General features: G+C 41.8%; 1 protein-coding gene across 8 annotated transcripts in view; it reads right to left on the bottom strand.

The window, feature by feature from the left end:
* phf3 (PHD finger protein 3) overlaps positions 1-24,152 on the bottom strand; it is a 167,377-nt gene that overhangs the window by 101,673 nt on the left and 41,552 nt on the right. For 7 of the 8 annotated variants that reach the window (XM_043681546.1, XM_043681520.1, XM_043681536.1 and 4 more), the window contains 2 exons: positions 9,987-10,148; positions 1,353-3,552 (listed from right to left, as the gene is read on the bottom strand). In XM_043681546.1, coding sequence (XP_043537481.1) covers positions 1,353-3,552; positions 9,987-10,148 — 2,362 coding nt within the window. The remainder of the gene's footprint in view (positions 1-1,352; positions 3,553-9,986; positions 10,149-24,152) is intronic. The other variant, XM_043681584.1, reaches the window with a different exon arrangement.

The raw sequence follows: 24,152 nt of genomic DNA, 5'->3' as shown, positions 1-24,152 counted from the left end.
ACAATAAGGTGTAAAGACAAATTGCAAGACAGACATAATAATTTGTAGAGAGATATCAATAGGTTAAGTAAGTCAGGGAAAAATGTTGTCAAGTGAAGAAATGTGAATTTGTTCATTTTGAAAGGGAGAACAGGACAGCAGTATCATTTAAGTGGAGAAAAACTGCTACACAAATGGACTTCAGGGTGCTTGTGCACAAAACACAAAGCAAGTACATAGGTGCAGCAGGTCATCAGTAAGGCTAATGAAATGTTGGCCCTTAGACAACTAGGTTGGAGTATAAAAGTAGGGAAGTTATACTGAAACTGTACAAGATGCTAGATCCACAACTGGAGAATTGAGAGCAGTTTGGTCGCCTTATTTAAGGGAAGATATCAATTCTTTGGAAGTAGTTCAGAGAAGGTTCACTATCATGATCCTGATATGGAGGGGTTGTCTCATAAACAACACTACTCACTGGAGTTTTAAAGAATGAGAGGTGATCTTATTAAAATCACAGAATCAAAAAATCCCTTTAGTATGGAAGCAGGTCATTCGGTCGATCAAGTCCACACCGACCCTCCTAAGAGCATCCCACCTCGACCCAACCCCTATTCTATCCCTGTAATTCTGCATTTTCAATGGCTAAATCATCTAGTCTGCACATAGTTGGACCACACATATTTGGACCACAAGAAGAAATCCACACAGACAGCTGCCCAAGGCTGGAATTAAACCTGGATCCCTGGTGCTGGGATGTAACGGTGCTAACTACTCAGCCACTGTGCCGCCCAAGAACAAACAGGATTCTTAAGGAGCCTCATGGGTTAAATGCTGAGATGATGTTTCCTTAAACGGGAGAGTTTAGGACCAGAATCTCGGAATAGTCGGGTACAAAATTAAGACTGAGATGAGGAGGATTTTTTTCTCTCAGAGGGCTGACCTTCTCTGAAACCCCTTTCCCCAGAGAACTGTAGGGGTAGAGCTCTTGTGTACACTTAGGGTCTAGCTAGAGACTTTCTTGATCAGAATGGGAATCAAGGGCTATGAGGGCAATGCAGGAAATTGGACATGAGCAATGTCAGTTCAGCCATATTCCTACTGAATAGCAGAGCAAGCTCAAGGGCCAACAGCGTAGCCTGTTCCTTACATAGGCTTATTCTGGTCTCTGCGATGTAAAATTATTGCCGTCTACCACAGCACATTTAAAGCTCCCAAAATAAAGCAGCTTTAACAAGTTGTCACATTAATTGTCAAGAGACTTGACAAAATACCTTAAATGCCAATACAATTCCTTTCGCTTTACAGTTTGTATAAAGAACCAAGAAAATGGATCTCTAGGAAAATTTGCGGAGGGCTTTAGTTATGCTCACCTGCTGTGGTGTGGTTTCCTACAAAATCCACATAGTTTTTTGGGGTCCCATAAATCTGAAGTAGCAACAGGGGTGGAATGGTCCATGTCAGTTTCATCTTTTTTTACTACAGGTAAATTATCTGGGATAAACAATGGTGGTTCATCCAATGAAAAACTTTTGCTGCTTCGTCTTTGCCTTGGTAGAATACTCTTCTCACTTTTTCTAATTTTCAATTTGTCTTTATCATCTTCATTAGAATGTTCCATAATCTTTCCCTTGTCTTTTTCCTTTATATTGTCTAACTGTTGGGAAACTACTCTAGCCGTTGAAGAGATAGGTTTGTGGCTAGAGCGAGTCACCTGCTTTGCTGGTACCTCATTCAGCTTCAAAGTCGAATTTGAATTATGCTTAGATGCCGGAATTGTTTTCCTTAACTTTTGCCCCGCCATGGTCACTGATACAATCTTGCTTGGTGACTGTGTTTTTGCTGTTTGCTTTTGCTCTTGGTCCATTTTCAATTTAGCAATTTGTGTAACCTGTGTTTTCAAGCATTTAGCAGTCCTGTGATGATGTTCATCTTGGTCAACCGCTTTCCTTTTACTGGCTAATGTCAAACTGTGAGACTTGGATTGTTTAAGTGCTTCAGAGGACTGAATATCCAACTTAGCTTTTTTCCTATTGGAGTAAAAAGTGTTTTCACTCTGTTCAGGTTTTGGATCTTGTACAAGTTTATGCTGAGGACTCAATACTGACTTCTCATGTTTTGAAGTCTGGTTCTTGAATTCCATTGCACCAGCCTGCTTTTCAGAAATAATTTCCTTGAGGTCTTTAAGTTTGGAAAGGTCCTGCATTTCTTCCTTACTGAGGCCCAAATTCTGCTCAGTTGAATTATCTTGCTCAGTTACATTACTCTGGTTCTTACATGCCACATGATGAGGAGAGTTATCATTTTTTTCAGATTCACTGATATCACTGGCAATTATTTTTGAAGAGTCAGATCTTGCTACTTCAAGTTTGATCTCTTGTGCCACAGTTTCAAGCTTTGGAGAAACAGCCATCTCAAGATGAATTGCCTTAATATTCCCAGAGTCTTCAATTAATCCTGGAGTATCTGAAACATTCTCATTTATAAGAATGCTAGCATTATTATATGCGGTTCCTATATCTGGCAGCACGTTAAGGTCTTCTTTTGCTTCTACATAATTTACAGAAGCATCTAGTTCAGAGGATATCTGTAATTCTTCATTCACTGACCGCTGTAGATTTTCTTGTTTTAGCAGAATGTCTGCCACCTTGTTTATAGATGGTGTAGTTTCAGTGCTTGGTACAACAGAATCCAACTCAGCTGGTTTATCTTTGTGTTCAGTAATAATGTTACTATCCACAACTTTCACTCCATTTATTTCTACATTGTGTCCTTCCTCTACAGTCTTCTTTAACTCCTCTCCAGCACCATTGACATTTCCATGAGGGAATGCACATGCATTTTTATGAAGATCAGCATCCATTCCGACTGTATCTTCAGGCATATCAATACATGCGCCAATTAATGATTCTGTAGAGCACTGTGTTTCCAGCGCAGATTTAACTGGACTTTGGGCTCTGTCTGTTGTTTGTTCATCTTTACAGTCCATGAGTTGTTGTGCATCATCATTCTCTACCATACACTCCTGAACAGAGTGCTGTGATTCCAAAGCAGGCTCAATTGGATGTTGGCTGACTGATGCAATTGGTTGCGTCTTTGCGCAACTGATATCGTTTACATTCTCTGCTGTTGCATCTTGAAGAACTCCTTCTGTCCCTAAAGCAATTATTGGCACTCTAGAACAGTGCGGTTCTGAAGCAGACTCAAATGCATTCTGTCCCAATGATTCTACTATATTATGTTTAATATTTCCACAAGGTATTTCAAGTGTACTTTTGGGTGTAATGCAAGTTTCCATTTTCAATTCAGGGTTTTTTGAATTTGCAGGTTCAGACTGTACAGAATCACAAGGAGTTTCGGCAGTACTTTGTGCACTTGCTGATACATTCTGTTGCTGCAGTTTACTTTTTCCTCCAGGCTTTTGTGGGCTTTGTTTTTCATGCCGATCTGGCAGCTTTGTTGAACTTGCCCCAACTGAGACGTATTTTACCTGTTCTTTCTTTTTTGTGAGAGCTACATTTGCTGGACTGGGCCGCTTGGCTAAGGTACTGTTGCGCAGACTTCGAATTGGTTCTTTAAAAGAAAGAAAGAAGCATTAGCCACAATTTTGAGCTTTTAAAACTTTCACATTTCAGTTTAAAATATTTAGCATAGGTGTTCAAAAATATTACAAATGTGAAGTGCCTATACTATTAAAAAAAATTTAATCTTACAGCACAGGGAGTCAACCAGTTTATAACTAGATAAACAGACATAAAAAGCAAACTATTTAAATATTTCTCAAAATATTATGAAATGAAATGTTATTTTACTTTAGAATTAAATTAATTAGTTGAAATTACATTTATTCTACTAAAAGAAAAGCAGTCTAACTTTGCAATAGATTTATAAGCTCAAAATTCTGGAATTATGAACAAACTTCTTTTGGGTCTGCAAATCAACTGATCTCGATGACTAATAAAACAACAGATACTTTAAAACCAATATTAACCCTTGAAAAATCTGAACTTTAAAAAATCATACCAGAGTTTCATTGTAAACCCAAGTATCAAAGACACACTCAAGTACTATATCAGTCAATATAATTATTTAAATACAACAGTACCATGTATTTAATATTTTTCTAACACGCACATTTGCATTTGAGGATTCTCCCAAATAGCTAAGTTCATACACTGAACAGAAGTGGTTAGCACTGTTGCCTCACAGCGCCAAAGACCTGGGTTCAATTCCCGCCTCAGGCGACTGTCTGTGTGGAGTTTGCACATTCTCCCCGTGTCTGCATGGGTTTCCTCTGGGTGCTCCGGTTTCCTCCCATAGTCCAAAAGTGTGCAGGTTAGGCGAATTGGCCATGCTAAACTGCCTGTAGTGTTAGGTGAAAGGGTAAATGTAGGGGAATGATCTGGGTGGGTTGCGCTTCGGCGGGTCGGTGTGGACTTGTTGGGCCGAAGGGCCTGTTTCCACACGGTAAGTAATCTAATCTAATCAGAAGAGCTGCACAGTGTAGAAGGGCTTCAAAATTTTGATAATCATTGTGAGCTTAATTAGTTGATCGCAACAATAGAAATGTTACAAACAGGAAGTAGAATCAGCTGGGATACTAATTTCTAACAAGGCAACTACAGATTCAGCTTCAATGATAGACTTTCAAGAGGTGAGAAAATAACTGAAGTTGGTGCAGAATTCATTGTGCCCAAAATTAACAGAAGGCTTTTAAATTTTGAAATTCTATAGCCTAAAACGCTAGCAAGACTTGGGCACATTCCACTGGATTAGAGGGGAGGTGATGGCCCAGTGATATTATCATCTGATTGTTAATCCAAAATTTCAAGTGATGTTCTTAGAACCTGAGTCTGAATCCTACCATGACTGATGGTGGAATTTGAATTCAATAATTATCTGCAATCTTGTGACCCTGAAAAGCCCATCTGGCTCACTAATGTCCTTCAAAACGAAATCTGCCATTCCTCTGTCGTCTAGCCTACATGTGACTCCAGACCCACAGCATTGTGGTTTACTCTCATTTGCCCTCTGAAATGACCTAGCAGGCTATTCAGTTCTAATAATCCCTACAAAGTCTCAAAGAAACAAACCATCTGGCACTGACATCAGCAACAGAAGAGAGTCTAGATTAGAGTGGTGCTGGAAAAGCACAGCAGGTCAGGCAGCATCTGAGAAGCAAGAAAATCGATGTTTCGGGCAAAAGCCCTTCATCAGAAAGAGAGGCAGAATGCCTGCAGAGTGGAGAGATAAATGAGAGGGGGGGTGGGGGTGGGGAGAAAGCAGCATAGAGTACAATAGGTGAAGGGGGGTGGGGATTGAGGTGATAGGTTAGAGAGGAGGGTGGAGTGGAAAGCAAGATAGGTGGGTAGGACAGGTCATGAGAGCAGTGCTGAGCTGGAAGGTTGGAGCTGGGGGAAGGGGAAATGAGGCAGAGGAGATGACCTGGGGGTTGCAGTGAGAGAGAGACTCACTGAGATTCTTATAGAGAGAAGAGGAAAACTTCTTCAAGGCAGTCTCCACTCTGCAGGCACCCTGCCTCTATTCCTCATGAAGAGCTTTTGCCTGAAACGTCGATTTTCCTGCTCCTTGGATGCTGCCTGAACTACTGTGCTTTTCCAGCACCACTCTAATCCAAGCTCTGGTTTCCAGCATCTGCAGCCCTTATTTTTACATCAGCAACAGAAAAGACAATAGCGAAAACCGCCCTATCGACCACCCAAAATCCTGGGGGACAGTGCCAAAATTGGGACAGCTACCTCACAGACTAGTCAAGCAACAGCCTGACAGTCACACTAACAGAATCCTACCTTACCAGATAATGTGCGAGATACCACTGGAAACGTCTCATGGCACCAGGTTGAGCAAGGATACGTTCCACTAATTACCACGTATGGTGATTTATACTTGGAGGAACCACTGACGTTGGCAAGCAAACAGAATATACTCTTGATAGGGGATTTCAATGTCCATTCAGAATGGCTCGGCAGCAGTATCACTGATCGAGCTACTCATGATCTAAAGGACTTTGCTACTTGTCCTGGTCTGCAGCACATGGTGAGGAAAACAACAAAGGGAAACGTGTACTTGACCTTATTCTCACAAATCTACCTGTCACAGATGCACCTGCCCATGACAGTGTTTCGAAGAGGGACCACCATACAGTCTGTGGAGACAGAATCCCACCTTCACACATTGATAATACTTTGGACTGTATCGAGTGTACTATCCCCGTGACAAATGGGATATTTAAACAGGTCTACCAACTCAAGACTGGGAATTTGTCAGGCACTGCGAGCCATCAGCAACACCAGAATCACACTCTAGCAGAATCTGCAAACTCGTGGCCTGACATATTCCCATTCTACCATTACCATCAATGCAGAGGAATCAATCCTGGCTCAATGAAGAGTGCAGAAGGACAGGCAAGGAGCAGGAGCAAGCATACCTAAAAATGAGGTGTTAACTTGGTGAAGCTACAAACAGGACTAAATGCATGCCAAAAAAAAAAGCAGCAAGTGATAGAGTTTAAAAGATCCCACAACCAACAGATCATAGAGTCGTAGGGGTGCATGGAAACAGACTCTTCAGTTCAAATCGGCTATGCCGACCAAATGTCCTAAATTAAGTCACATTTACCACCACTTGGTCCATATCCTTCCAAACATTTCCTATTTATATACCCATCCACATTCCTTTTAAATGCTGTAACTGTACTAGCCTCCTCTGGCAGCTCATTTCATACATGCACCACCATTTGTGTGAAAAAGTTGCCCCTTTGGTCCCTTTTAAATCCTTCCCCTCTCACCCTAAACCTATGCCCTCTAGTTCCCAACCGTAGGGATAAGACCTTGTCTGTTTACCCAATCCATGCCCCTCATGCCCCATAAACCTCCATAAAGGTCACTCCTCAGCCTCCAATGGTCCAGGGAAAACAACCCCAGCCTATTCAGCCTCTCCCTATAGCTCAAACCCTCCAACCCTGGCAACATCCTTGTAAATCTTTTTGGAACTCTTTCAAGTTTCACAACTGCCTTCCTATAGGAGGAAGACCAGACTTACACACAAAAGTGTCCTCTCCAGCCACAATATGACCTCCCAACTCCTATACTCAATACTCTGACCAATAAAAGGAAAGCATATCAAACGTCTTCTTCACTGTCCTATTTACTTGTGATTCCACTTTCAAGGAACCATGAACCTGCACTTTAAGGTCTCTTTCTTGGTCCCCAGGACCTTACTATTCCTGCTCTTATTTGCCTTTCCAAAATGCAGCACCTCACATTTATCTAAATCTTCTGCCTGGGAACCCTCCAACCACAAGGGATAAACTCAGATTTCTCCAGTTTCCTCATTTCACGTCGATTCTCCTGTTCCTTGGATGCTGCCTGACCTGTTGTGCTTTTCCAGCAACACATTTTCAGCTCTAAATTAAACTCCATCTACCATTCCTCAGCCCATTGGCTCAACAGATTCAAAATCCCATTGTACTCTGAAGTTAACCTTCTTTGTAGCCCACTATATCTCCAATGTTGTTGTTATCTGCAAATGTATGAACTATAACTCCTAGGTTCACAGCCAAATCATGTATGGAAATGACAAAAAGCATTGGAACCTTCCCCCATTCTTTGAGTGCGGTCAAAGTACCACCAACACATCTCCTGCCCTACCAAATGACCGACCATGCTAGACCACTGCTACACAACCATCAAAGATGCCAATCATCCATCACCTACCCACACTTTGGAAAATCAGAACACCACGCTTTGTTTCTCCTCCCAGCTTATAAGCAGTTGCTTAGATCTAAGCTCTGCAGTCATGCCACAACCAGCCGTGAACAGTGGTGGACAAGTAGACAATTATTTGAAGGAGATAAAAACAATGACTGCAGATGCTGGAAACCAGATTCTGGATCAGTGGTGCTGGAAGAGCACAGCAATTCAGGCAGCATCCAACGAGCAGCGAAATCGACGTTTCGGGCAAAAGCTTTATTCCTGATGAAGGGCTTTTGCCCTAAACGTCGATTTTGCTGCTCATTGGATGCTGCCTGAATTGCTGTGCTCTTCCAGCACCACAGATCCAGAATTATTTGAAGGAGGCTGCTCCACAATTATTCCCAACCTCAATGATAAGACAGCCCAGCATATCAGTGCAAAAGATAAGGCTGAAGCATTAGCAACCATCTTCAACCATAAGTGCCAAGTGGATAATCCATCTTGGCTTCCTCCAGAGGTTCCCAGGATCACAGATGCCAGTCTTTAGCCAGTTCAATTCATTCCACATGATATGAATAATGGCTGGAGGTACAGGACACTGCAAAGTCTATAGGCCCCAACAACATTCTGGCAATAGTACTGAAGACTTGTGCTCCAGGACTTACCACAGACCTGGTCAAGCTATTCTAGCACAGCTACAACAATGGCATCTACCTGACATATTTCCTGTACATATAAGAAAAGAACAAATCCAATCCAGTCAATTACCACCTCATCAGTCAAATCTTGATCATCAGTGAAAGTGTCATCAATAGTGCTATCAAGCAGCACCTGCTCATCAGTGCCCAGTTTGGGTTTTGATAGGGTCACTCAGCTCTGGACCTCATTACAGCCTTGATTCAAAGAAAAACTAAAGAGCTGAATTATCAAGACGAGGTAAGAGTGGCTGACCTTAATTTCAATGCCACAACTGGTCAAGTGCAATATCAAGGAGCTCGAGCAAAACTGGAGTCAATGGAAATTGGGAAACTATCCAATGGATGGAGTTATACCTAGGAAGATGGTTGAGAGTGCTGGAGATCGGTCATCTCAGTAAAGTGTCCTCGGGTAAACCACCTCCAGCTGCTTCAATGACCATTCCTCCATCATAAGGTCAGAAGTGGGTCTGTTTGCTGGTAATGCGAAATGTCTAGCACCGTTCACAACTCCTCGGATACTGAAACAGTATCTGGACAATATCCAGGCTTAGGTTGAAAAGTAACAAGTAACATTGACGGCACACAAATGCCAGGCAATGACCATATCCAGTAAGAGACAATTAACCACTGACATTCAATGGTAGTACCAACACCGAATTGCCCACTATCAACATCCTGGGGTTACCAAAGACCAGAAATTAAACTGGACTCACCGTATACAGCAGCTACAGGGATACCATTCAGGCTAAAGCAGCCTGCTTGACTAGCACCATACCTACAAACATTCAGTCACTCCAACAACAATGCTCAGGGGCAGTAATGTATACTATTGGCAAGACACTGCAGAAATTCACTAAACATCCTTAGATAGAAGAGCCTTTGGGTTTGGAAGATCCTATCTAGAAAGGAGGTCAACAGATACATGGAAACATCACCACCTGCAAGTTCCCTAGCAACCACTTACCATCCTGACTTGGAGATATATTGTCATTTCTTCGATGTCCCTGGGTCAAAATCCTAGAATTCCTACCCCAACTGTACTGCGTGTCTCAAGGAGGCAGCTCACTAACACCTTCTCATGAGTAACGCAGATAGGCATTAAAATGTCTACACCCCGTAAGTGAATATTAAGAAACAAAAGATTACTCCTAAAGCTCAAACAAGTCAAAAACTGATCTCTTTGCATGAGAAATGTTCTATATAAAATCATTTCCAAACAGCTCATAGCACAGAGAAAGGAAAAAAGAACTGTAGATGGAATATTGCCGAGAGGAGTTTTAAATAAAACTGAAGACTTGAAAACAGAAATTTAAGCAAGTTCTAGAAGTTGGGGCATGAGTAATTGGCCAATTTGAAATGTTAACTCTGCTGCCCCGTCTGAATAATTCTGGAATTTTCTGTTTTTATTTCAGATTTCCATTTGCAAATTCTAAAAGCTAAAATACTAAAAAGTGTGTTCAATTTATGATTTTGAACATTTATCTCGACTGAAACTTTTACAGATGTTGCACTTGGCTTAAAAATCCCCAAAAAAGGTGTAAATAAGAAGGTTAGTCAACTTGAAAACCCAGAAAAATATTTTATGGTTTCTTACCCTGGGCCAATAAACGGGGAGATTTTCGAGGTGACTGCACAGGTGATTTTTGAGATTTACCCTTATTTTTTCTGCTAGATAATTCTGATAAATCTTCTTCCTCCATAGTATCAAGGTCACTTTCCTTTATGTCGCTTTCATCAGTGAATTCAAGTTCAGCAACTAGAAAAATAAAAACAGGAGAAAATCTCATGTGATATATACTGCAGTAGTGGATACAAAACTCTTCCCAAACCTTGAACTTCTGTATTCTGAATTCACAATTAACAATAGGGACCTGATGACAGACAATATAATAGCATCAATACATATCAACTATTCAGCACCTTATTGCACAAGAAACACAGAAGACTACTTTATAAGTCACACAAAATTGTCCTAGTACCTCATCGAGAGGAATGCCAATTAAATATCCTGAAATGCCACAGTTTTCTGCTTTTAAAAGTTGCAGTCTAATGAATTGTTGCAAAATGCCTATCCATTTTTTTAAAAAGGGAGCCATACAGATGTATATTTTGAAACATGGCATCTGAATGCATTTTCTGCCCATTAATTCATAAGTCACACAACACCAGGTCGTGTGACTCGTGACTTAGTCCACCCCAATCCAACACCGGCCTCCACATCCTGGCTATAAAGCATTGGAAAAGATCAAAGTGACTCTTATCAAATTTACCATTACAAACTCGTGTGTAAAATCTGTAACTGCAACTGCATATGTGAACTCTCAATAATTACATCCTCCTGCCGCCAATATTAAGCATGTTTATAGGTCCCACCTCCTCAGCATGCACTGCAAAGATCTGCACACTAACCAGTTCTACTGCTTCCAATACACTTCAGCCTCATTATTCACTAACATGATGTTCACGGATCCACATACTTGCCAGGTACCTTTTTTTCCTAATTGGCTCACCTAGTCTGATTGCGTGGTCTTTTACGATACATGAGAGCATTATACAAGAACAGTATCTGTTACCCACAAGTAGTCTTGGCACCTATAACCCATGGATAAAGAGGATTTGCGTGGCAGCACTTAGTACTTTCATTTGTAAATATAATTAAATGAACAAAGTGACAAAATGTGATATTAAAATAAAGCCTATATTACACTGTATACCCTACTTCAATTGTCTTCTCAAGCCTCCTCCAATAATCTAATCTCTATTGCCTACAACTACTTGGTATCTGTGCAGATTTAATGAGCCAAGGGTCTCTTCTGAGTTCTATGACTAGTCCCAGTTCATATGTTGACTATATTTGGTCTTGGTTTAACAAACAAACAATATCACTGGAGATCTGGCAATTACCAATGTCTTTGCAATATTTCCATTCCTGTTTAATAGCAAGAATACATAGCAAGAAGGTAAACTTCAAGATGGAAAAGTAGTAAGTTCTATACAAGTTGCTATGATAGCATTTCTGAAACAGATCACATTGCTGGAGCATTGCAATATGCATGGAGTCTGGAAGCAGATATCATGCACATATCATAAATACAGCTGCACACAGACATACCAGAAAAAGTGCAATCATTTTCAATTATAGCATTCAGGAATTAAAGGACAGCAGATTCCCTTTAGTCTTAACCCTCTCCATTGTAATGTCAATACTAAATATAATGAAGAACAAATCATGGAGGCAATAAATAGTTTACAATAAGACATGAAACACAAGGAATGCACTTGATATTTCCCTGGTAAACAACAAAAGACCTACTGGACAAGAGCATATTTCTCATCAGAATTTTATGACAAAGCTCAAAAATATTACCATAAATTGCTGGAAAAAGGTCAGCAGGACTAAAAGCATCTGCGGAGAAAAATCAGAACTGATGGTAGCTCAGAAAATGTTGGTTTATACGCAGGAGATAGAGTGGGGAAGGGGTGAAGAGTAAATGATAGGTGGGATAGAGCCCAAAGAGAGAAAAGAGCAGTAGGACAGACAAAGGAGTGGATAACTATCTGGCTAGGATAGTGATTAGCTATTTCTGGGGAGATTAGTGGCTAACAATGGGCTGTGTATAATAGCAGACTACGTGACAACAAGGCCTGGTGAGTGGGGGCTGATTACTTCCTCCTTGGTCACTGTGGAGGTGCCAGTGCTGGACTGGGAAGGACAAAGCCAGAAGTTACACGACACCAGATAATAGTCCACAGGTTTATTTGAAATCACAAGCTCTCGGCGTGCTGTTCCTTCATTAGGTGAAGTGGAGGGAAGTGCAAAAGCACAGATTTTACGGCAGAGAGATATCTGCAAGATAATTCCAGATAATTAAGAATGTCAAAAGATAGTACAAGTGGTGTGAGTAAAGAGTTGACAGGCTAAATAACAAGTCTTTGCAGGTGAACAAAACTGTGAACAGCTCAATAGCAAGTGAAAGGGTGACCTATGATCCAATTAATTGAGGCAGAGAGAGAGAGAAAACAGAAAAAAAATCAAAAATAAAATGGTTTTAGGATCAAGCCAAATGACTGGAGTAAGATGATAGGTATAAGAGCCACATGACAAAGGCCTAAGTAAAGGAACAACTGGTTTGTATGGTTTTGCATTACTTAAGGTAGAGAGATCATAAGTTATCAAGATGACTATGTCAAAACAGAACAATAAGGAAAATTTTACAAACACAAAACAGTATGGTGAGGTTACTTGAAGCCTGACATTAACCCAACATCACTGTTGAGGCTGTCTTCATGGGTAGGGCACTTAGCAATCAATTTCTGCTCTGCAACTCTGCATTTAGACCATAAGAAATAGGAGTGGATGTAAGGTCATTTGGCCCATCGAGTCCACTCCACCATTCAAACATGGCTGATGGGCATTTCAACGCCACTTACCCGCACTCTCCCTGTATTCCTTAATTCCTTGCGAGATTTAAGGATTTATCAGCCTCTGCCTTGAAGACATTTAATGTCCCGGCATCCACTGCGCTCCGTGGCAATAAATTCCACAGGCCCACATTGTGGTGTATCTTGAAGACCGCCTTGGAGGACGCTTAACCAGAGATCAGAGATTGAATGTCTTTGACCACTCAAAGAGTTCCCCGACTGGGAGGGAACACTCCTGTCTGGCAATTGCTGCGCATTGTTGTCTTAGTGTCACCAATATATCATGACTCGGGGCATCCTTTCCTGCAGCGTATGAGGTAGACAATATTGGCTGAGTCACATGAGTATCTACTGTGTAAGTGATGGGTGGCGCTCCCACGTGATGGTAGTATCCATGTTGATGATCTGGCAAGTCTCGCAGCAGTTGCTGTGATAGGGTTAAATGGTGTTGTGGTTGTTGCTCTCCTCAAGGCTGAGCAGTTTGCTGCGAACTATGGTTTGTTTGAGGTTCAGCGGTTGTTTGAAGACAAGAAGCGGAAACACAGGGATGGCCTTGGTGAGGTGTTCATCATCCTCGATGATCTGTTGAAGGCTGCGAAGAACATGGCGTAGTTTCTCCCTTCCAGAAAAGTACTGGACGAAAAGCGTACTCTATCGGTTGTGTCCAGTATCTGTCTTCAGAGGTCATCATTGTGGTTTTTCACTGTGGCACATCGGAACTGGCAATCAATGAGTTGAGCATTGTATCCCGTTTTTTAAGACAGTCTTTCAGCGTTCCTCCTCAGCTGAGCAAATCGTGCATATATGCAAGGCTTGTCCATAGGAGATGGCTTCTTTGATGTGTTTAGGATGGAAGCTAGAGAAGCGAAGTATTGAGGTGATCCGTGGGCTTGCAATAGAGTGAAGCACTGAGGTGTCTGCCCTTGACAGAGATGTGTGTGTTCAAGAATGAGACTGATTCTGAAGAGTAGTCCATGGTAAGTCTGATGGTGGGGTGAAATATGTTGATATCATCATGTAGTTGTTTCAGCGATTCCTCACCAGGTCCAAAGGAAGGCAATGTCAAAGTATCTTGTGTATAGCGTTGGTTGGTTGTCCTGTGCAAACAAGAAGTCTTGCTTGAACATATGCATGAAAATGCTGACGTATTAGGGCGCAAATTTGTCCCCATGGCTGTTCCATGTGTCTAGATGAAGAGGTGGTTGTTGAAAGTGAAGGCATTGTGGTCGAGGACAAAGTGGATGAGTAGTAGGATGGCATCTGGAAATTAGCAGTTGTTAGTGTTGAGTATTGACGCTGTTGCAGCTGTCTTCGAGGTGGATGCATGTTATGCAGTGTTGAAACATCCATTGTGACGAGGAACGTTCCTGGTTTGACTGGTCTGCGGGTGCTGAGTACTTGTGAGATTCTGCAGTGTTGCAACAGAAGCTAGGGGTTCCTTGGACAATGGGTTTCAAAGATGCCCTCAAAATAACCAGAGGTTCTCACACAGGGTCCCGCTACCTGATATGATGGGATGCCCTGGTACTATCTTTTGACACTCTTAATTACCTGGAATTATCTTGCAATTCTCTCTCCATCTATTAATTTTACACCTGTGCACTTCCCTTCACTTCACCTGATGAAGGAGCAGCACCCCAAAAACTTGTGATTTTAAATAAACCTACTGGGCTACAGAGTCAGAGTCAAAGAGATGCACAGCACGGAAACAGACCCTTCGGCCCATGCCAAGCTATCCCAACCTAATCTAGTCACATTTGCCAGCACTTGACCCATATCCCTCTCAACCCTGCCTATTCATATACCCATCCAGATGCCTTTTAAATGTTGCAATTGTACCAGCCTTCACCACTTCCTCTGGCAGCTCATTCCGTACACGCACCACCCTCCCATGAAAAAGTTGCCCCTTAGGTGCCTTTTATATCTTTCCCCTCTCACCCTAAACCTAGAGTTTAGATTAGATTACTTTACAGTGTGGAAACAGGCCCTTTGGCCCAACAAGTCCACACCGACCCTCCGAAGAGAAACCCATCCATACCCCTACACCTAACACTACGGGCAATTTAGCATGGCCAATTCACCTGACCTGCACATTTTTGTACTGTAGGAGGAAACCGGAGCACCCGTAGGAAACCCATGCAGACACAGGAAGAATGTGCAAACTCCACACAGTTACCTGAAGCGGGAATTGAACACGGGTCTCTGGCGCTGTGAGGCAGCAGTGCTAACCACTGCCACCGTGCTGCCCACAAATGCCTTCTAGTTCTGGACTCCCCTAGCCCTGGGAAAAGACCTTGTCTATTTATCCTATCCATGCCCCTCATGACTTTATAAACTTCCATGAGGTCACCCCTCAGCCTTCGATGCTTAAGGGAAAACCTGGCGGCTTCTAACTTGCTTCAATCAGTATCCAAGAGCCCAAACACTTCATGCAATCTAGTCTATTACATTTGCTACTCAAAATGTGGTCTCTTCTACATTGGGGAAATGCAGCATCAAAGAGGTGATCACATTGCGGAACACTTGCATTTCAACACACCACCTTGTTTCGTGGCCAACATCTATGTCTTAGGCTTGCTGCTGTACTCCTGTAGAGCTCAGCATGAGTTGGAAGAACGTCACCTCATTTTCCACTTGGGGACCCTGTAGCCTTCTGGACTCAACACCAAGTTCAATAACTTTAGGGCTGGAGCTCTCCCAACTTTGAGGGCAAACTCACAAATAATATCAATGATGTGGAGGTGCCAGTGTTGGACTGGGATGGACAACGTTAAAAATCACACAACACCAAGTTATAGTCGAACAGGTTTATTTGGAAGTATTAGCTTTCAGAGGTTGACAGACTACAAGAGCTTCCTTAAATATACGAGAAGAGAAGCCAAAGTGAATATGCGTCCCTCAGAAAATGAGATGGGGAAATAATAATGGGGAACAAGGAAATGGCAAAGGAGTAAAACAAGTACCTTGCTTCAGTCTTCACAATAGAAGACAAAAACAACAACCAAAAATTACTAAGCATTCAAAAGGCAAAATGGCAGGAACTAAATACAATTGCTAACATTAGTGAAAAAGTCCTAGGGAAACTAATAGTGCTAAAAAGCGATAACAAAGAACAAAGAACATTATAGCACAGGATCAGGCCCTTCGGCCCTCTAAGCCTGCACCGATTCAGATCCTCTATTTAAACCTGCCATTTATTTTCTAAAGATCTGTATCCCTTTGCTCCCTGCCCATTCATGTATTTGTCTAGATACACCTTAAATGACGTTTACATTCCTGCCTCTACCATCTCCGCTGGCAATGCGTTCCAGGCACCCACCACCCTCTGCGTAAAGAACTTTTCACGCATATCTCCCCTAAACCTTTCCCCTCTCACTTTGAATTTGTGACCCCTCGTCATTGAGCTCCGCACTCTGAGAAAAAGCTTCTTGCTACCTACCCTGTCTATACCTCTCATGAGTTTGTAGACCTCATTCAGGTCCCCCCTCAACCTCTATCTTTCTAATAAAAATAATCCTAATCTATTCAGGATTGATGAGGGCGGAATGATAGATGTGATCTATATAGACTTCAGTAAGGTGTTCGACAAGGTTCCCATGGGAGACTGATTAGCAAGATTAGATCTCATGGAATACAGGGAGGACTCGCCAAATGGATACAAAACTGGCTCAAAGGTAGAAACAGAGGGTGGCGGCGGAGGGTTGTTTTTCAGACTGGAGGCCTGTGACCAGTGGAGTGCCACAAGGATCGATGCTGGGTCCTCTACTTTTTCTCATTTACATAAATAATTTGGATGTGAGCATAAGAGATACAGTTAGTAAGTTTGCAGATGACACCAAAATTGGAGGTGTAGTGGACAGCGAAGAGGGTTACCTCAGATTACAATAGGATCTTGACCAGAGGGGCCAATGGGCTGAGGAGTGGCAGATGGAGTTTAATTCAGATAAATGCGAGGTGCTGCATTTTGGGAAAGCAAATCTTAGCAGGACTTATACACTTAATGATAAGGTCCTAGGGAGTGTTGCTGAACAAAGAGACCTTGGAGTGCAGGTTCATAGCTTCTTGAAAGTGGTTTTCCCTGGAGCGTCGGAGGCTGAGGGGTGACCTTATAGAGGTTTACAAAATCATGAGGGGCATGGATAGGATAAATAGACAATGTATTTTCCCTGGGGTCAGGGAGTCCAGACTTAAAGGGCATAGGTTTAGAGTGAGAGGGGAAAGATATAAAAGGCACCTAAGGGGCAACTTTTTCCACACAGAGGGTGGTAGGTGTATGGAATGAGCTGCCAGAGGAAGTGGTGGAGGCTGATACAATTGCAACAGTTAAGAGGCATTTGGATGGGTATATGAATAGGAAGGGTTTGGGGGTGAGAGGGGAGATATGGGCTGGGTGCTGGCAGGTAGAACTAGGTTGGGTTGTGATATCTGGTCGGCATGGACGGGTTGGACCGAAGGGTCTGTTTTCATGCTGTACGTCTCTATGACTCTCTTCATAGCTAGTGCCCTCCATACCTGGCACCATCCTGGTGAACGTCCTCTGCACTCTCTTCAAAGCATCCACATCCTTTTGGTAATGTGGCGACCAGAACTGTACACAGTATTCCAAATGCAGCCGAACCATTTGTACTCAATACCCCGTCCGATGAAGGAAAGCATGCCATATGCCTTCTTGATCACTTTACTGACCTGCGTTGCCACCTTCAGGAAACAATGGACCTGAACACCCAGATCTCTGTACATCAATTTTCCACAGGATATTTCCATTTACTGTATAGTTCGTTCTTGTATTGGATCTTTCAAAATGTATCATCTCGCATTTGCTTAGATTGAATTCCATCTGCCATTTCTCTGCCCATCTCTCCAATTTAATATATTTTGCTGCATTCTCTGACACTCATCCTCACTATCTGCTACTCCACCAATCTTGGTGTCATCTGGAAACTTACTAATCAGGCAACTGATACCTTCTTCCTATATCACAAACAACAATGGTCCCAGCACGGATCCCTGTGGAACACTACTGGTCACAGGTCTCCATTTTGAGACATTCCCTTCCACTACTACTCTCTCTCTCCTGTTGCCCAGTCAGTTCTCCATCCATCTAATTAGAACACCCTGGATCCCATGTGACTTCATCTTCGCTGCCAGCCTACCATGGGGAAACTTATCAAATGTCTAACTAAAGTCCATGTATATGACATCTATAGCCCTTCCCCCACCAATCAACTTTGTCACCTCAAAGAATTCTATTAGTTTTGTAAGATACTACCTTCCCTGTGCAAAACCGTGCCGCCCATTCCTGATAAGCCCATTTTCTTCCAAATGGGTGTATATCCTATCCCTCAGAATCTTCTCCAGCAGCTTCCCTATCACTGACATCAGGCTCAATGGTCTATAATTATCTGGAGTATCCCTGCCACCCTCCTTCAACAAAGGGGACAATACTAGCAATTCTCCAGTACTCCAGGACCTCACCATGTTCAAGGATGCTGCAAAGATAGCTTTTAAAGTCCCATTGATCTGGGGACTTGTCTACCTTAATGCTTTTTAGAATACCCAAAACTTCTTCCCTCCTTATGCCGACTTGATCTAGAGTACTCAAAGATCTATCCTTAACCTCAACATCTGTGATATCCCTCTCCTCGGTGAATACCGACGCAAAGTATTCATTAAGAATATCACCCATTTTCTCTGACTCCGCATATAACTTTCCTCCTTTGTCCTTGAGTCGGCCAATACTTTCTCTAGTTAACCTCTTGCTCTTTATATATGAAAAAAAGGCTTTGGGATTTTCCTTAACCCTGTTTGCCAAAGATATCTCATGAGCCTTTTTAGCCCTCTTAATTCCTAGATTCCCGATATTCTTCCAAAGCTTTGTCTGCCTTCATTAGCCTAGACCTTATGTATGCTCCCTTTTCCCTCTTGTCTAGTCTCTCAATTTCACCTAACATCCATAGTTACCTAATCTTGCCATTTTGATTCCTCATTTTCACAGGAGCATACCTCTCCTGAATTCTAATTAGCCTCTCATTGAAAGCCTCCCACATATTGAATGCAGATTTACCCTCAAACAGCTGCTCCCAATCTACATTTCCCATCTCCTGCCGAATTGTGATATAGTTGGTCTTCCCCCCAGTTTAGCACTTTTCCTTTAGAACCACTCTCATGTTTGTCCATGAGTATTCTAAAATTTATGGAATTGTGATCACTATTCCCAAAGTAAACCTCTACCAAAACATCAACCACATGGCCAGGCTCATTTCCTAACACCAGGTCCTGTATGGCCCCTTCTGAGTTGGACTACTTACATGCTGCTCTAGAAAACCCTCCTGGATGCTCCTTACAAATTCTGCTCCATCTAAACCTCTAACACTAAGCGAGCCCCAGTCAATGTTGGGAAAATTAAAATTTCCTACCACCACCACCCTGTTGCTCAGACATCTTTTCATAATTTGGTGTACATATTTGTATCTCTATTACACGCTCGCTGTTTGGAAGCCTACAGTACAGCCCCAACATTGTTATTGCACCCTTCCAATTTCTGAGCTCTGCCCATATTGTCTCACTGCAAGAGTCTTCCATAGTGCCCTCCTTCAGCACAGCTGTGATATTTTCTTTGATCAAAAATGCAACTCGTCCATCCCTGTTACTTCCCACTCTATCCCTGAAGCATTGATATCCTCGAGTGTTTAGTTGCCAATCAAGCCCTTCCCTCAACCAGGTCTCAGTAATAGCCATAACATTATGCTCCCAGGTACTAATCCAAGCCCTAAATTCATCTGCCTTACCTACAATACTTCTTGGATTAAAACAAATGCACCTCAGACAACCATTCCCTTTGCATTCATCATCTGCTCCCTGCCTCCTCTTCCCCTTAATCACGCTGACCTCATTATCTAGTTCCTTACAGACTTTAGTTACTGCCTTTCTTACCGTTGTCTAACCTTATTTGGTTCACAACCCCCTGCCACATTAGTTTAAACCTTCCCCAATAGCGTTAGCAAAAGCACTCACAAGGACATTGGTTCCGGTCCAACCCAGGTGGAGACCATCCACTTTGTAATAGTCCCACCTGCCCAGAACCAGTCCCAATGTCCCAAAAATCTGAACCTCTCCCTCCCTCCTGCATCATCTCTCAAGCCACGCATTCATCCAGCTTATTCTATCATTCTTAATCTGACCAGCACATGACACTGGTAGCAATCCTGAAATTACTACTCCTCTCAGGTCCCCTGGAACTGATGGAACCTTTGGACATGAAAAGAATTAAAGGACATTAAAAGAAGGACCTACAGATAGTGGACACACTAGTACTAATAAGAACATAAGAAATGGGAACAGGATTAGGTAATTCAGGCCCATGAGCCCATTTCCCAATCTGTTGTGATCATGGCTGATCCAACATTTCTCACACCCTTTCCCTATAATCCTTGATTCTCCTATTGATCAAGAACCTATCTCAGCTTTAAATATACACAAAGACTCTGCCCCCAGTGTCATGCCGTCTCCATATCAGTCAAAGCAAACACTCAGGGACACAGTATGGTTCTACCTTCTTCCATCTTTATTCTGAAACCTGGACAGAGTGATCGCCTACGTACACAAAGACATGAGTTCTCTGTCTTCTCTCGAACAGTAGCTTCTTAAGGAACTATATAGTCACTTACAGGAAGCAGCATCCAAATAAGGCAATATCTGTATTGATTGGGTGACTGTTACAATCAGCAAGCATCAACAGTAAAGATTAAGTCATCTGGCATTACATGATTGATGTTCTTCCCTTTGTTAACTGGCATTACACGATAGATATTTTTCCCTTCATTAAACCACTACCCTTGCCTCCAGCATCTCATTGTTTACTGCAAGTTCTTATCTGGTCCAAGTCATGTTGGCTGAGCGTTTGTCATGCAACCCTAAACTTAACACTTTCCCTATTTGCTCATACCTTAGACACATTCTCATGAGGGCTCTCTGTGGCAGAATTCCAAGGACTCTCAATCCTCAAAAGAAACTCCGCCTCACCTCAGTCTTAAATTGGTAACCATTAATCTGAGACTATGGCCTCTAGTCCTGGACTAAAGGAGAAATATCCTCTCAGCATTTAATCTGTCAAGCCTCTTAAGAATATTATATTGGGAAAATGTTAGAGTCTATTATAAACGATGTGACAGTGTCAAGCATTTCTAAATGATGCACTATCAAGCAGAAGGGGAAACGATGCCTGACAAGTTTACTAGAATTCTTTAAGGGGTATAACAAGCAGGATATACAAAGAGGAAGCAGAAGATAATATTTGTAAGATTTTCAGAAGACATTTGATAAGGTATTTTAATATGTATATCCACTGGCACCTTCTGGTAGCAGCATACATAAAGTGGTAAACCAGAGTAGAATAGAACAGGACGTCTCGTCAGTATCGACGAGTTCAACCAAAGAATCTGGTTCGGTGCTGTATGACTCTACAACAAACATCAGTCAGTTGCATCCGAATCAGATGGACATCTTATCCAATGGATGGTACTTCTGACAGTGCAATTCCTCTCAAGTACTGCACAGATGTGTCAACTGGATCATGTTTATCTGTCCGTGGGATATAACTTGAAATCACAGTTTGACAACTCAGTTGAGGTTCTACTCATTCAGCACATGAATTGGTCACAGGATTGATAATATAAGTTGGAGCATCATGATGCTGCTGTACAACAAATTGACAGGCCAATTTTCAAATACTGAGTACAATTCTGGCCACCCTGTTAAAAGAGGGATGCTGCAAAACTCAAACGGGTACAGAAAACATTTTCAAGAATGCAACTGAGACTGAAGGGTTTGAGTTATAAGGAGAGGCTGGATTGGCTCAGACATTTTTTCCCTCGGAGTGTCAGTAGCTGAGTGACTTTATAGAGGTTTATAAAATCATGAGGGGCAGAGATAAGGCAGATGTCTTTTTCCCAGGGTACAGGAGTACAAAACTAGACGGCATAGATTTAAGAAGAGAGGGGAACAATTTAAAAGGGACCAGAGGGGAAATTCTTTCACACAGAGGGTGGTGTGTGTATGGAACGAGCTGGCAGGCGAAGTGGTAGAAGCGGGTACAATTACAACATTTAAAAGAGATTGGATGGGTACATGAATAGGAAAGATTGAGGGGGATATGGTCCAAATGCAGGCAAATGGAACTAGTTCAGTTTGGGATACCTAGTCAACATGAATGAGTTAGACCAAGGGTTGTTTCCATATTGTATGACTCTATGGTTAAGAATGAGATACTTGCCTTTACTAGCCAAGACGTGGAGTTTAAGTGCAGGGAGGTTATATCGGAACTGTAAAAAAAGTTGATCTGGCCACAGCTAGGGGATCCACATTATGGGTGGGATGTAATCTCCGCCATAGTGTGGGCAAAGAAGATTTTATCAGGATGCTGTCTGGACTGGACAGTTTAAGGTAAGAAGTGAGATTAGACAGACTGGTATTCTTTTCTTTGGAGACTTGTGTCGGGGGTTTGGAGGTAGGAGAGTTTAAGATGAGGGGCATAGATAAGGTAGACAGACAAAAACTTTTCCCCTTGATCAAGGGATCAATGAGAGGGAGCATAGATTTAAGGTAAAGGGCAGGAGGTTCAGTGAGGACACGAGACAACATATTTTCACCCAGACAGTGGTGGGAATCTCGAACTCATGGTCTGCAAGGGTGTAGAGGTAGATACCCTCATAACATTTAAGTCATATTTAGACGTGCAGTTGTGATGTCAAGACATGAGTGCTGGAAAATATGATAAGAATAGTTAGATGGTGGTTTTTGACTGGCGCAGACTCAATGGGCCAAAAGGACTTTTTCTGTGCTGTCGACCTTTATGATGGTGACATAGTCAACTGAAATGTTAATGGTTTCTCTCTCCACAGATGCTGCCAATCCTCCTGAATATGTCCAGCACATTTTCTTTTTATTTCTGATTTTCAGCATCCACAGCATTTTGCTTTTGTTACCTTAGAATACCCTGTAAAGAATGACGAGGTATATGTCAATCAAATTGGGAAAAGTCACAGCTAAAACACAATTCTGCCCTACCAAAGTTTAAGTTTACATTCTTTCCAGAAGAGTCTCAAAGGAATCAGGCATAAAAATTGTAGCTGATTTTTATTTCTTTCCCTTAAGCCAAATGTAATGCCACAACCAAGACGAAATCAACTAACTCAAAGAATCTAGTATCTTTGTTTGGCAGGCTCAACCATCACTGAACAATTATAATCTCTCCTCCCTCCAACTGCCACTGTTCAAGAATTTGAATACCTTTTTTGACACCTGCCCATAACACCTGTCCAAAATAATCAATTCTAGCTTTTCTGCATTATTGTAAGGCTATAGCTTTAAAAAAATCTACATTGAAATTAAATTGTTACCACAAGTGTAATGCCCAACGAAAATGGAATCACAAAAGAAAAAGTTGCAGTAACATCCAAATGTCAATTTCCCTTACTAGAGTCAGCAATCTAATTTTCTATTTTGTTAAGACAATAGAATTTAAAAACATTAGGTTAGGAGAAAATAAAATCAAGATGCACTAACTTTGATAGGTAAAATATGATCATTTGCAAATAGTTACTTTCTAAACACATCACATGAGCATACAAACAGCTTTGAAGAAAACTATTTTTCCTAATGTGTACCATCAGATATCATGGGCTTCAGAAACATGCCTTATAAAAAAAGAAAGAAAGGACAAAGCACTAGGCAACAGTATAAAACAAATTCTATAGTCAGTGTTCCTCTTTAGGATTAGGTATGAAGTGTACAGGCTGTATTACATGTATAGGATTATGCTTTACGCACCAATGTTCAAATGAAATAAAGTTAAAAATCACACAACACCAGATTATAGTCCAACAGGTTTAATTGGAAGCACACTAGCTTTCGGAGCGACGCCCCTTCATCAGGCGATTGTGGAGGGCTCGATCGTAACACAGAATTTATAACAAAAATTTGCAGTGTGATGTAACTGAAATTATACATTGAAGAATTGATTGTCTGTTAAGCCTTTCATCTGTTAGAATCATTGATAGTTTCACTTCTTTCAGGTGTAAATCACAAAATCTTTTCTTTAAAGTTGCATTCTCGGGTTAGCTGTTGACAATGATGATAGCTAGACAATATGTTGAAGGTGTTAGCCCCATGTGTTCTCTGTCTATGACCTGATGTTTAGATTGATTCTAATCTAAAAAGTGAGATAACAGAGTTTTACATAAATTCATGCAGTTTTTGAGCTCTACATGAATGTATGCAGTTTGTGGTTTTTGAGCAAAGTGCAATGTAACTCTGCAAGTACAAATTCACCACACAAAAT

This window comes from Chiloscyllium plagiosum, chromosome 3 (assembly GCF_004010195.1).
Source record: "Chiloscyllium plagiosum isolate BGI_BamShark_2017 chromosome 3, ASM401019v2, whole genome shotgun sequence".
NCBI classification, from domain to species: Eukaryota; Metazoa; Chordata; class Chondrichthyes; order Orectolobiformes; family Hemiscylliidae; genus Chiloscyllium; species Chiloscyllium plagiosum.
The sequence above is the reverse complement of the archived record's forward strand: the minus strand, read 5'-3'. Positions and strand labels throughout refer to the sequence as shown.